The 13,976-nt window shown below is 44.2% G+C and overlaps 1 protein-coding gene across 1 annotated transcript; it reads left to right on the top strand.

Moving 5' to 3' along the window:
• Positions 1-788: 788 nt before the first annotated feature.
• Positions 789-12,210, top strand: LOC133422284 (phosphoinositide-interacting protein-like). The gene is made up of 2 exons (XM_061712233.1): positions 789-923; positions 10,889-12,210. The coding sequence occupies exon 2, from the start codon at positions 10,902-10,904 to the stop codon at positions 11,313-11,315; it is 414 nt and encodes a 137-aa protein (XP_061568217.1). The 5' UTR covers positions 789-923; positions 10,889-10,901; the 3' UTR covers positions 11,316-12,210.
• Positions 12,211-13,976: the final 1,766 nt, after the last annotated feature.

Raw genomic sequence — 13,976 nt, 5'->3', positions numbered from 1 at the left:
AGTCCCGTAAAATCCCGTAAAATCCCGTAAAATCACGTTAAAGGCTGATTTATGGTTCTGCGTTACACCAATGCAGAACTTACGGCGTAGGGTATGCTGCGACGCGTACTTTGTAACGCGTTACACCCAACACTGTTCATTACCATGTAAACGGAATATTAGCAATAACCCGAATTTTGACTGCATGTAAACGTAGTCATTGATCATCAAATTCTCAGCTTGCCCGTTGATTGACAGAACAGGGGCACTTCAGGGGCCTATCAGATTACGGGCGGGGCCTCGGCCCCCCGTGGCCCCCCCCTTAGATCCGCCCCTGCCGTTGGAAGATGAGGCCCTACTACGCACAGTTCTGCGTTTAGGGAGGGGCGGCCCTGCTCGTGTCCAGATCGGTGGACACTTGTGTCTCCCTGGGCTCAAATGTGATGTTGCGGGGGCCGTGTAGTAGAAGCAACGGTGTCAAGTTGCAACAACATCCCTACTGCTTTCATCACCAGGAAACTTTAGAAGCCGAGTGACTAGATGAGCTTCATCCTGCCAACGGCGCCGCATTGATTTCGTGTTCAGTGAACAAACCTGCAACTTGCAGATATAGTTGCTGCAGGCTGCTGTCGGATCAATGCTGCTCTGACGTGTTGACAAGTGTGTGTGTGTGTGTGTGTGTCAGTGTGTGTGTGTGTGTGATTGCCTGCTAAATGAGTCCGGTCCTAACAGCCCTGCCCCGTCCTGCCCTGCTGCTCTCAGCCGACAGATCCCCGGCCGGCCGAGAGAGATTCCCTCCACCACCCGGGACCGAGCATCTCGTTGGGGGAACGCCACCGAATTTCAGGGGCCACAACCGTCCGACGGGGTCCGGGGGGGTCAATGGAAATCCCCGCCGCCCCGGATGCAGCATCAGGACGGACCGCTGGCGATGCTGAACGATGGTAAGACGACGGTGGTCACAGGGTTCTCTGGAGGAGGCGGAGAACGTCGGGAGGGCGGGTGGTTTTCTTTCCACTGGTCTCTCTGGTCAGACGGGGGGAGGAAGTTTGTCTCTCAGCTTCTCTGTCAGATTTCTGGATGTTTATTTGATCCTTAGGCGTCTCAGAGGTAGGTGTTTGTCTTCATTTACTCCTGTTTTATCCGTTTCCGGGGGTCAAATAAGTGGAAATTTCAGTAAATCAGATTTCTTTGTGTGTTGAGTTCGATTGCGTCCCCAAACCACGTGCATTACGCCTGATTAACGTTGACGGTTTAATCGTTTCCGGATCGTATTTATGTGAAGTGATCGGCAGCTTTGTTGCCTCGAGGGGCCAAAAAGAGATTGAACCGGCAGATCTTACATAAGGCCCTTCCCATGCCTGATGTTTTTTCCTTTTTTCTTAATTTTTCTTAATAATTAACTTTGAACTCAACAAAGAAGAAGTGGCAGCTTGTTTCTGAGCTGACGAGGGATGGATGCTCCAGTTCTGCTTTACTTAAGATCATAAAGCTTCACTTCTTCAGCTGGATATTAACTAGATGGGCGTAGCTGCAAGGGTGCAGCTTCCTGCTTTGTGGACTCTTATTATATAGTTTAATTGGACTTGTAATCAGCCTGAGGATCTCATTATGAAGGAGGGAAACCAACATCCTCGTTAAGCTGCAGAGCATCTTTAAGTGCTTTGAGTGTCGCCTCCTTTCAGGCTCTTATTCAGCAACGACAGGAGTCTCCACCTAGTGGCCGTCGGACAGATTGCAGCTTTCAGCAGAATATTAGGGCCATGCAAGAGAAAAAATATTTGTTATTGTGCAATTCGAGAAAAAAGTCGAAATGTCGAGATTATTGTTGAAATACAAGTTGAAGAATAAGTTCGAAATGTTGTGAATAAAGTCGAAATTTCGCCTTTTTTCTCAACATTTCAACTTTTCTCGACATTTCGACTTTTTTCTCAAAATTGTACTTCAACATTAACCTCGATATTTCAACTTTTTTCTCGACATTTCAACTTTATTGACGAAATTTTGACTTTTTTCTCGACATATCGACTTTTTTCTCAAAATTGTACTTCAATATTAACCTCGACATTTCGACTTTTTTCTCAACATTTGACCTTTTTTCTCAACATTTGACCTTTTTTCTCAAAATTGCAACTTTATTCACGAAATTTAGATTTTTTTTTAAATTTCGACTTTTTTCTCAAAATTGTACTTCAACATTAATCTCGACATTTCGACTTTTTTCTCGACATTTCGACTTTTTTCTCGACATTTCAACTTTTTTCTCAACATTTCAACTTTTTTCTCAAAATTGTACTTCAACATTAATCTCGACATTTCGACTTTTTTCTCGACATTTCGACTTTTTTCTCGACATTTCAACTTTTTTCTCAACATTTCAACTTTTTTCTCAAAATTGTACTTCAACATTATTCTCGACATTTCGACTTTTTTCTCGACATTTCGACTTTTTTCTCGATATTTCAACTTTTTTCTCGAAATTGTACTTCCAAATTAATCTTGACATTTTGCCTTTTTTTTCTCGACATTTCAACTTTTTTCTTAAAATTTCAACTTTTTTCTTGACATTTCAACTTTTTTCTCGAAATTGTACTTCAACATTAATCTTGACATTTTGCCTTTCTTTTCTCGACATTTCAACTTTTTTCTCGACATTTCGACTTTTTTCTTGAAGCGCATAATGAAAAAAAAAAAAAATCTTCCTCCCCTAAAATATTTGTATTTTTCTCCTGCCTGGCCCTAATACTCTTCTGTAAAACCTGCTGCTGGTTTATGGAGACAGAAATATCTTCGAGCAGCAGCACAGGGAGGATCTGCAGGACACAGGAGCGTCCCAGGTCCTCCACGGCCCGTCAGTGAACGCCACACAGAAGACGGAGTAAAGGTGACGTAAATCCTAATGAGGATTTAGAGGCTCTCCCCGGAGAAGAGGTTTACAGAGAGGGGAGATAATACGCCCCTGAACGGCAGGAAGAAGCTGCTGTAAACAGCTCAGGAGGCTGACGACCTCCTCGGATGGAGGGAGGGATCGTGACGGACGTGGAGAGGAGGAAACTTTGGTTACTGAGTGAATCTGAAAGGCCAACGATGTTATTTAACTCTCATCCATCCATCTATCTTTTCATGGGAAAAGGATTTCTGAAGCTATGAAGCCTCTTTTTCTCTGCAGGGGAGGAACGAGCAGGAAACGCGCCCCACCTTAGTTCTGCTAATCCTGATTAACCCTTGTACTGTCTTCGGGTCAAAATGACCCAATTCTCCTTCCTTCTTTACTCCTGCTCTCTCCTTCCTTCTTTACTCCCCTCATAGATTCTTTCCTTGTTTTCTCCTTTCCTTCTTTTTTTCCTCCCTTCTTTCCTTCCTTCTTTCCTTCCTTCTTTCCTTCTTTCTTTCCTTCCTTCTTTTTTCCCTTCCTTCCTTCCTCCCTTCCTTCCTTCCTTCCTTCCTTCCTTCCTTCCTTCCTTCCTTCCTTCTTTCCTTCCTTCTTTCCTTCCTTCCTTCCTTCTTTCCTTCCTTCTTTTCTCCATTCCTTCCTTCTTTTCTCCCTTCCTTCCTTCCTTCCTTCCTTCTTTCCTTCCTTCTTTTCTCCCTTCCTTCCTTCCTTCCTTCCTTCCTTCCTTCCTTCCTTCCTTCCTTCCTTCCTTCCTTCCTTCCTTCCTTCCTTCCTTCCTTCCTTCCTTCCTTCCTTCCTTCCTTCCTTCCTTCTTTCCTTCCTTCCTTCCTTCCTTCCTTCCTTCCTTCTTTTCTCCCTTCCTTCCTTCCTCCCTTCCTTCCTTCCTTCCTTCCTTCCTTCCTTCCTACCTTCCTTCCTTCCTTCCTTCCTTCCTTCCTTCCTTCCTTCCTTCCTTCCTTCCTTCCTTCTTTCCTTCCTTCCTTCTTTCCTTCCTTCTTTTCTCCATTCCTTCCTTCTTTTCTCCCTTCCTTCCTTCCTTCCTTCCTTCTTTCCTTCCTTCTTTTCTCCCTTCCTTCCTTCCTTCCTTCCTTCCTTCCTTCCTTCCTTCCTTCCTTCCTTCCTTCCTTCCTTCCTTCCTTCCTTCCTTCCTTCCTTCCTTCCTTCCTTCTTTTCTCCCTTCACCCTCCCTTGACCCAAAGACATCACAAGGGTTAATGTTACTTTACGTTTGTTCGAGTCTAATCTGTCCCAGCTTTCCCATTTGAATCTTTGTCACTGAAGCGACGGCGTCGCCAGAGCCGAGAAGAGGAGTGAAACCGAGCCTGAGATCGCATATTCAATGTTCAACACATTTATTGACTAAAGAGTTGAGGTGTCAAAGGTCCATCCATCATTTTCCATTTATCCGGGTCTGAGGGGGAAAAGGCCCAGACCTCCCTCTCCTCCTCCTCTGGGAGGAACTAATGGCACTTTTCCACTAGTTCCTACTTAGCTCTACTCATCTCAGCTCGGCTCAACTTGGCCTGGTTTCTTTTCCATAACAATCCAGCACCCGGAGCAGAAGTAGGAGGTTGTAGAAGCTGCTGTGACGTATTTGATTGTGTATCTAAACGGAGAAGACAATAACACTAAAGATGTAGAACCTGGAGGAGCACTGCAACGCTCTAATGCGTCTCAGTTCAGGAAAACGTCTTCAAGTACAGAAACGATTCAAATTCACAAACTCAAAACGAGGTACAAAAAGAGGAACGTGGTGCAAATGAAAAAACTTGCTGCAAAAAACAAAGACAAATGCAGCATCATCAAACGCTGCAAATAGAGAAACGATGCAAAGCACAAAACGATATAAAACAAGAAACCATCTTCAAAAGAAAAACGCTTCATAACCTGTCACTACAACCGGAAGTGCTCCAAACCTGCAGGGGGCGCTCTCGGCGTAACAGCTCAATGGAAATTAAATTAACTAAAATACATTTTTACCATTAATAGGTTATAATAATGGACATAATTTTTCTCTTTTTTTCTTCCTTTTTCCTTTCCTTTTTAATCTCAGCATTTCAACTATTTCCTCGACATTTTGACTTTTTTTTCGACATTTCGATTTTTTTCTCGACATTTCGATTTTTTTCTCAAGATTGTACTTCAACACATTAATCTCGACATTTCGACTTTTTTCTCGACATTTTGACTTTTTTCTCGACATCTCGGCGTAACAGCTCAATGGACAGACACACGGGATGTAGAGAGAGACCGAACAGCTGACTGTAATGTTAAAATATAATAAAGAAACGTCTCGTATGTACAGCGTTGTACAGTGATATAAACATTGTATATAAATATAGTCAGATAAAAATCACATTACCGTTCCTGCTGTATGTTTAAACCATGGATGTAAACACTGTGGTTCAGTCAGCTGTTCGGTCTTGTCTTTGTTTTTTGCAGCACGTTTTTTCATTTGCACCACGTTCCTCTTTTTGTTCCTCGTTTTGAGTTTGTGAATTTGAATCGTTTCTGTACTTGAAGGCGTTTTCCTTAACTGAGACGCATTAGGCCGTTGCAGTGCGTTTGGCCCTTGTCGGCCACCGTATATGTATGTGCTGCTGGGTCTGAGACTTGTGTTTGATATCTCATATAAAATGAGAGTAAGAGAAGTTTCAAGTGGCAACGCTTTTTAATGTTTTTTAGTTTGTCTCGGCGCTGCTGAAAAGTCCGTTGGTAGCTGAGCAGCTATGAAGTGACAGAGCTCCTGGTAGATCTGGTCGTTCCTTATCTCCGTCTAGATCCCTTTTTAATTCTCTCCTCAGCACCAGGTTTATGAACATCTGCACCTCAGAGTTGGATCACCAAACAGACTTCTGCTGCCAACTCAAAAGAAAAAAATGCAGGCACTCTGGTGGCTTGAAAAAAAGTAAAAAAAAAAGCTTTATTTAGACTGGGTTACATCTAAAAAAACACCAACGCGTGTCGGCTTGCGCCTTCCTCAGGGTGTATGGAGTTTATGTTTTTCCATTTCCTAAATCCAAAACAGTGCTATATATTTTTTTCCTGTTTTGCGTCCAATGAGGATTTCTTCATTTGTTCAAAGGTAAATCATAGTAGCAATGATTTTAACTCTGCTAATGTTGAATCACAACTGATACACCCTGAGGAAGGCGCAAGCCGACACGCGTTGCTGTTTTTTAGATGTAACCCAGTCTAAATAAAGGTTTTTTAACTTTTTTCAAGCCACCAGAGTGCCTGCATTTTTTTCTTTTGAGTTCACTGTTGCAAGAGCACCGGTGGTTGTGGGGACACCAGCAGCGCTCCTGTTATTCTGTTTTTTGTAGACTTCTGCGGCCATTGATGCTGGAATAAAATGAACAAGAAGCCGCCGTCAGAGTCGCTCATCCTGACTCAGACGTCTGACTCCAACCCCCCGACCAATCGGTCAGAGCTGCCTGGGAGATTTGCGAAGCCCTGTGCGAAATGGCTGGGGGGGGGCCCTCGAAATTTTATGGGTTTTTCGGGTCAGATCGGGTGTCTATGTGCGCAATTTTAACTCTCCAATTATCAAAATACTGGATACCTTCCCCTGCCTCATCATCATCTCTTGCCTCGACGCGGGGCCCCACGGCTGCTTGAGACCCGGTGGGATCGGTGATTTTTGTAACAAATTTATCAAACGAGCCTTTCAGAGAGGCATTAAACTCTTCCATTTTCTTTAGTTTTTTTTCTTTTTTTTATCCCCTGATGGAAATTTCCTGATTCTGTCTCGTTCTCTCAACATTGTGTGACAGTTTGTTCCAACTCCACCAACTGGATCAGAGCAGCTTGTGTCTGCGCTTGGTCTGATAAGTTGTATTGAACAACAGACACGCGCATCATTGCACATATATTTATTGATATGCACAGACTAGTACACATTTAGGTCTGTAATGGAATGTGACTGTTGATATTTATAAGGGAAAAAATGAAAAAAAAATGAAAAAAAAATTTTGAAAAAATAAAATAAAAAAAAAAAGAAATTGAAAAAAAAAAAAAACGGCCCATAGCGCGAGGCCCCTTGGGTCCAAGGCCCCGTGCAGTCCCACGGTTCGCACACCCCTTGCGGCGGCCCTGCAATCGGTGGCCTGTAGTGTGATGACATCACAGCCCGACTCAGCCGCTTAGAACCTCGGCAGAATAGTTACAGAAAAGTATCTACTCGGCACGTTAGACCCCGAGTGGGAAAAAACTAAACTGAGTGGAGGAGAGACGAGTAGATACTAGTGGAAAAGTGCCATCCCCGGGCCAGTCGAGAACCGTTCCCCCTTCAGCGTGTCCTGGGTCCTGGGTCGGCCTCTTCCCCCCCCATGGAGGAGACCGGGGTTCATCCCCGGAAACCAGATCCCTGAACCTCCTGAGCCGGGTCCTCTTTAATGTGGATGAGCAGGAACTAAAAATCCTGCACTCCTAATAGTTTCCTGTTACCTGTTAAAAAAGAGACGAATAGAGACGTCCTCTATGAATCTGAAGTACGGCCTCTGTGGAAGAGTCACCTGGGGAAAAAGAAGCCTCTTCTGCAGAGCTGCATCCGAGGAAACCACCACACTTGTGGGACAAAAGCATATTTGAAGAAAAACCGAAGCGCCACAGACTCGTAGCAACCGTCAAGCACGGTGGCGGAGAGGTAGGTTTATAGAGTTAAGCGTGGGGGGACGTCTGTCTGGCGGCTAAAGGTTGGCTAAAAGTGGGTCATGTGACAGGAAATGATCCCAAACCCAGCAGCAGGATCCCAGCAGAGCGACTGAAAATAAAAAAACCGAGGCGTAGCGAGGGTCCAGTCCAATTACAAACGCCGTGGCGGGACCTCGGAGAGCCGCGGAGAGAGACCCGCAAACTTCACAGAACTGGAGGAAAACTGTAAGGACGGCCGGGCCAGAAGGCCGAATCATGATCTCTTTAGGATGTGCTTTCATGCTGTTTTCTCTGAACATGCTGTACTTGATTTTATGACTAAAACTGTTTAAAATTCATGTTAAAGGTTCGATAGATTATCTTTTTTGTAGGAAGACCTGAATGATCGCTGCGTCGCCTTGCAGGAAACTGTGACATCAATGCCGTCACAGTCGTGTTTGTTTCTGTCAGACTGTTTCCGTTTTAGTTTTAGTCTAGTCTTGGGTCAAGCTATAGTTTTAGTTTTTATTAGTTTTAGTCACGTTCATTCTCTTTTTAGTCGTGTCAAGTTTCAGTCGACTAAAAGTCTGAGCATTTTAGTCTTATTTTAGTCCGAATTGTCCAGGACCATTTTAGTCTAGTTTTAGTCAAAGATTGTATTTAGCTAAACCCACTTTACAATTCAAACAAGTTTATCTTATTATTATATTATGGTTACCTAAAGGCCTTGACACACCAACTAGACGTCGCCCGCTGTCTGCCGACTGCTGGGTCGGGCTCACTAGACACACCGCAAATACGACACCCGACGGCGAACTAGCACGTACGTTCTGCGCATGCGTGAGAGGTAATTCCCCTCCATACCAGCAGGCAGCGGTAGTCTGTATTCAGGGGCTCAAGGAGGAGGACAGCGCTTTTTTTTCAAAGCTTTATTGAGAAACAAAACTCTGTGTAGAATTACTGCTGGCTGAAATAAATCATTTAGGAAGATAAATGTTGGTTTAATAGATGAACAGAATCTAACAGTTGTAGCTACGCCTGTTAAGTAATTTGCTCTGAAAATTTCAGGATTTTCTGCCTGCCGGCTCCGGAGCTGATTTATGGTTCCGCGTTACATCAACGCAGAGCCTACGGCGTATGGCGCGCGTCGCCGCGTAACCTACGCAGTAAGGCTCTGCGTTGGTGTAACGCAGAACCATAAATCAGCCTTTATTCTGGCGCGGTTTGAAAAAGACAAGCGAGTGATTATGTACATTCACTGAGTGAATATTATGAAAGTAAAATATTTATTTCTCGCTAGAAATGGTTTTTTTTATTCAGTCCGCAAATGACGACGAAAAGCATTCTGGGAAATTCTGGGAACAGCCAATCACAGAGTGAGTTGTTTCACCGACGGCCGACACCGATTCAACATGTCGAATCGGCTGAAAAGCTCCCGACGGGAGGCCGACCTGTGGCGACACACCGGGGAAAGTATGCCGACCGTCTTCACGTTTGCTTGTAAATAGAGAGAAACAGACATTTAGGCTTCAGAACGTCACATTATGCGACAGAAACGTCACCAGCATCATGAGTGCGACCTGTGTTTACAATTTGTTTGGCCACTGTCAATATTTTCTTGTATTTTACCTGTTTTATATTCTAACGTCACACTTAAAAGTAACTCCACTTCTCTGTCACTCCAAACGAAAGACTCTCGTTCATCTTGGAAGTAACTGGAAGTTACTCGTGTCATTTGTTGATGTTTTTTTCCAGGATTCCGATTGGCTAGCATGACTTTATCTTCTCGTTACACTGCCCCCTGTAGGTTTGGCTGCTCATAGCACCTTAACCTTTGTACTGTCCTTTGTACTTTGGGTCAAAATGACCTAATTCTCCTGTTCCTTCTTTCCTCCTGCTCTGTCCTTCCTTCTCCCTTCCTCTTTTCTCCCTTCCTTCCTTCCTTCCTTCCTTCCTTCCTTCCTTCCTTCCTTCCTTCCTTCCTTCCTTCCTTCCTTCCTTCCTTCCTTCCTCCTCTTTTCCCTTCCTTCCTTCCTTCCTTTGTCTTTTCTCCCTTCCTCCCTTCCTTCCTTCCTTCCTTCCTTCTTTTCTCCCTTCCTTCCTTCCTTCCTTCCTTACTTTGTCTATTCTCCCTTCCTCCCTTCCTTCCTTCCTTCCTTCCTTCCTTCCTTCCTTCCTTCTTTTTTCTCCTTCCTTCCTTCTTTCCTTGTTTTCTCCCTTCCTTCCTTCCTTCTTTTCTCCCTTCTTTCTTTCTTTCCTTGTTTTCTCCCTTCCTTCCTTCTTCCCTTCCTCTTTTCTCCCTTCTTTCCTTCCTTCCTTCCTTCCTTCCTTCCTTCCTTCCTTCCTTCCTTCCTTCCTTCCTTCCTCCTTTTTTCCCTTCCTTCCTTCCTTCCTTTGTCTTTTCTCCCTTCCTCCCTTCCTTCCTTCCTTCCTTCCTTCTTTTCTCCCTTCCTTCCTTACTTTGTCTATTCTCCCTTCCTCCCTTCCTTCCTTCCTTCCTTCCTTCCTTCCTTCCTTCTTTTTTCTCCTTCCTTCCTTCTTTCCTTGTTTTCTCCCTTCCTTCCTTCCTTCTTTTCTCCCTTCCTTCCTTCTTTCCTTGTTTTCTCCCTTCCTTCCTTCCTTCTTTTCTCCCTTCCTTCCTTCTTCCCTTCCTCTTTTCTCCCTTCCTTCCTTCCTTTGTCTTTTCTCCCTTCCTCCCTTCCTTCCTTCCTTCCTTCCTTCTTTTCTCCCTTCCTTCCTTCCTTCCTTCCTTACTTTGTCTATTCTCCCTTCCTCCCTTCCTTCCTTCCTTCCTTCCTTCTTTTTTCTCCTTCCTTCCTTCTTTCCTTGTTTTCTCCCTTCCTTCCTTCCTTCCTTCCTTCTTCCCTTCCTTTTTTCTCCCTTCCTTCCTTCTTTTCTCCCTTCTTTCTTTCTTTCCTTGTTTTCTCCCTTCCTTCCTTCTTCCCTTCCTCTTTCCTTCCTTCCTTCCTTCCTTCCTTCCTTCCTTCCTTCCTTCCTTCCTTCCTTCCCTTTCTTCCTTCTTTCCTCCTGCTCTCTCCTTCCTTCTTACCTTCCTTGCTAGTTTTTTTCCTTCCTTCCTTCCTTCCTTCCTTCCTTCCTTCCTTCCTTCCTTCCTTCCTTCCTTCCTTCCTTCCTTCCTTCCTTCCTTCCTCCCTCCCTTCTTTTCTTCCTTCCTTCCTTCTTTATTTCCTTCTTTTCATTCTTCCTTCCTTCCTTCCTTCCTTCCTTCTTTCCTCCCTTCTTCTCTTCCTCCTTCCTTGACCCAAAGACAGTACAGGGGTTAACAGCTAATTTATGCGGGTTCGTAAATGATGGTATTTTAAAATATCCGTGTTTTCTATCCGTCTCTGTAACCGTGGCGTGACTCTCCTGCCTCCACAGAGCCCCGGAGGTCATGTCAGGCCCGGAGAACATCCCCCTGGGGGAGTGCCCGCTGTCCCAGTCCCGGGACCAGCTGACCCCGCCGAGCCACACGGCCAGCACCGTGTTCAGCCTGTCCCGCAGCGAGTCCCTGTGGACCACGGACGCCAGCGGCGCCGGCGCCGGCCGCTGCGACGTCTTCTGGTTCCCCATCCACCTCATGTCCACCGGCGGCGGCTTCCTGGTGTGCGGCGTGGTGATCAGCGCGCTGTACTTCGCCGGCCAGTGCCGGCCCGTCACCAACATCCTGGGCCCGGCGCTGCTGTCCATCGGCCTGATGGTGTTCGTGGTGGGCGTGGTCCTCATCCCCATCACCCAGGAGAACAGGAAGCGCTCCACCATCAAGAGACCGCTCAGCTACCACCGGCCGCCGGCGTTCAACCTGTGACCAACGCCGGGCTTTTGGATGTTTTGGAAAATCTTCCCAGCTTTTACCGAAGCTTCTGTCTCCAGCATGGGATTCTCTCCAGGATGTAATTATTGCAAGACCCAGCGCGGCGGCGTTTAAATGTCGACCAGGTTTTGACGACGCCGCCGCGGTCGTAACTGTGCATGGCATGAGCTGTTGATACGAGCACGAGGACACAAATTCACCGGCGATCCAGAGCTGCAGATACAGAGCGAAGGGTCCTTTTTTTTTTTCTTGTCTGCATATATATTAATGGTTAATACCATGTTGGTAAGAACCTAAGGCAAATATATATATATACACGAATCCGGCGACCGGTTTGTGTGTGCCGCCATCTTGCGGCGGCGCCATTGCTGCGGTGGCAGGTGTCAATCTGCCACCGCAGCAATGTTATTGTAACCTGACGCTCTACAGCATCATTATAGCTGGATTGATGATGTTAGACAGTGGCCTTCCATAAATAATGAAGGTATCTTAAATTAATGCTGATGTTAATTTATAAATAATGATTTGTTTGAGCGATAAGCAGGAAAGAATAGAGGAATAGGGAGATAAGGGAGTGTATGATTAAACACTGTAATATAGCATACGTTACGTGTGACGTTAGCAGCGCGAAATGTAATCATTATGGAAAGGCTACGTGATTAAAAAAAACAACAACAACACCTGTTTATGTTTTGTTTTATTTTAGGTATGCAAGAATATTTTATTGATCGCCTGGCGTCCGATGACCAAAAAAAACGCAATTACAGGTCTCTAATTGAAGGGCAGAACTATCTCAGCTCCGGATGATACAGAATACATACATACATAACCCCAATCTTTAGATAAAACTAGTTTGTTGAGGAAAAAATATCAACTCTATTTGTAGCTGCAGAAGAAAAAAATAATCTCACGTGGAAAAGAAAAATATTGCTCACGCCTCGGAGCCTCTTCAGCATAATATAGCGGTAAAAAAAAAAGAAAAGAGAAGTAAGAGTGATAAAAAAGATGTACTGTATGTTGTACTATTATACAAATTTATTGAAACACATGGCGAGTCAAACATTTACCAAAGCAGCTGCCAAACACTAAACAAGGTAGTAAGACGATGGTTCTGCAGAACTGCGGCAGTAAATCCTCATCGAGCTCCATTCTTTAGTAGTGATTTCATATGGATCCAGACCGTTAATAATCATTATTTTCTCCATATAGCCTACCGCTCCCTGGCTTCCTTGTTTAAGGTATCCCGGTAAATTCCAGTTCCTTTCCAGCAGTTTAACATCTTTTTTTTTGCGTTCCGTCTGTTCACTTGGTGAAACAGAAAAGTAGTTTTGAAAGTCCGTCCCGTCTTCATTCACTATCAAAACAAATGCACGTGACCGGGACAGGAGTTTTCCGATGATACAAATACATTAAGAGAGCCTGGCAGGGAGCGGAGTAATAGATCCATGGGAGCGGAGCATGGATCTATATACGTATATACGTCTATGGGCTGGAGCGGAGGAGCGGAGCCGCCACCGCAGTAATGGCGGCCGCTCGACTTCCGGGTTTTGCTGGATTCGTGTATATATATATATATATGCATTTTTTTTTTTTTTTTTTTATTGAGATCAATAGCCAAAGTAACAATGGTACATACATCTTTATAACTATTTAGAAAGAAAAAACTGTAGAAAGATCCCTACATACAGTGACCGTAGTGTACCAAGTATCACTAAAAGAAAATTACAAGTCACAAAGATTTTTTCCCTTTTTTTTTTAAACCCCTCCAACATAGAAATATAGAAAGAAAATAAAAATAAATGGATATAAAATTATAGCAGGATAAGAATAATTACACAAAAATATATGCATTTTTAATATAAAATATATATGATATATTTTTTAATATATCACATGTATTTATTTTATTAATTATATATATATACATACATACACACATATATTTATACTTTTTTTTTTTTACATGTGAAGGGGGGTGACATCCGCTGCTAGTCCAAGATGCAAAAAACACAAGGAAACGCATAACAAGCACACGAGCCCCGGAAATCTCCAAGAGAAAAAACAAACAGACACAAGAACAAATATTTGAGGCAGAGAGAAGTGGACAGGGAGGGTGCCGAATCAAATCATGAATAATTAAGTGTTTATAATTGTCCTTTTTCCGGTTGCATCCATTAAGATTCCTGCGGTGGAACCGATGCTCCGCGAGGGAAACTCTGAATCCGGCCGCAGTCGGCCTTGAGTTATGTAAAGTGAGAGAGTTTGACTACGGCGACCTGAGAACATTAGATTTAAATAGGATTTAAATGTCATAAAGCAGGGAAGCTTCAACAACCCCTTCAGATCCAGATGTCACATCTAAAACGCCTGTAATGGATTGTGGTTACATCAGCTGTAATTGATTCTAGCTGCGGCCGCTGGGGACTCGTTGAGGACGGACTCGCCGGTGCTGATCCACCTCCAGTTATCGTCCGTCTCTGCTCTCGGATCACTCCACTCTTTCTGACGATGTTTTCACGAGCTGAAGTCTCCAGAAAGTTCACAAACAGAGGATTGTTGGTGATGCAACGAATGATTTTGACCCAAAAGCAAAAACACATCCGACCAAAAAACGCCCGAAAAACTCCTCCAATTGTATTTAGGAGACACTTAACT

The sequence above is a fragment of the Cololabis saira genome, chromosome 21, assembly GCF_033807715.1.
Source record: "Cololabis saira isolate AMF1-May2022 chromosome 21, fColSai1.1, whole genome shotgun sequence".
In the NCBI taxonomy this organism is placed as follows: domain Eukaryota; kingdom Metazoa; phylum Chordata; class Actinopteri; order Beloniformes; family Belonidae; genus Cololabis; species Cololabis saira.
The sequence above is the reverse complement of the archived record's forward strand: the minus strand, read 5'-3'. Positions and strand labels throughout refer to the sequence as shown.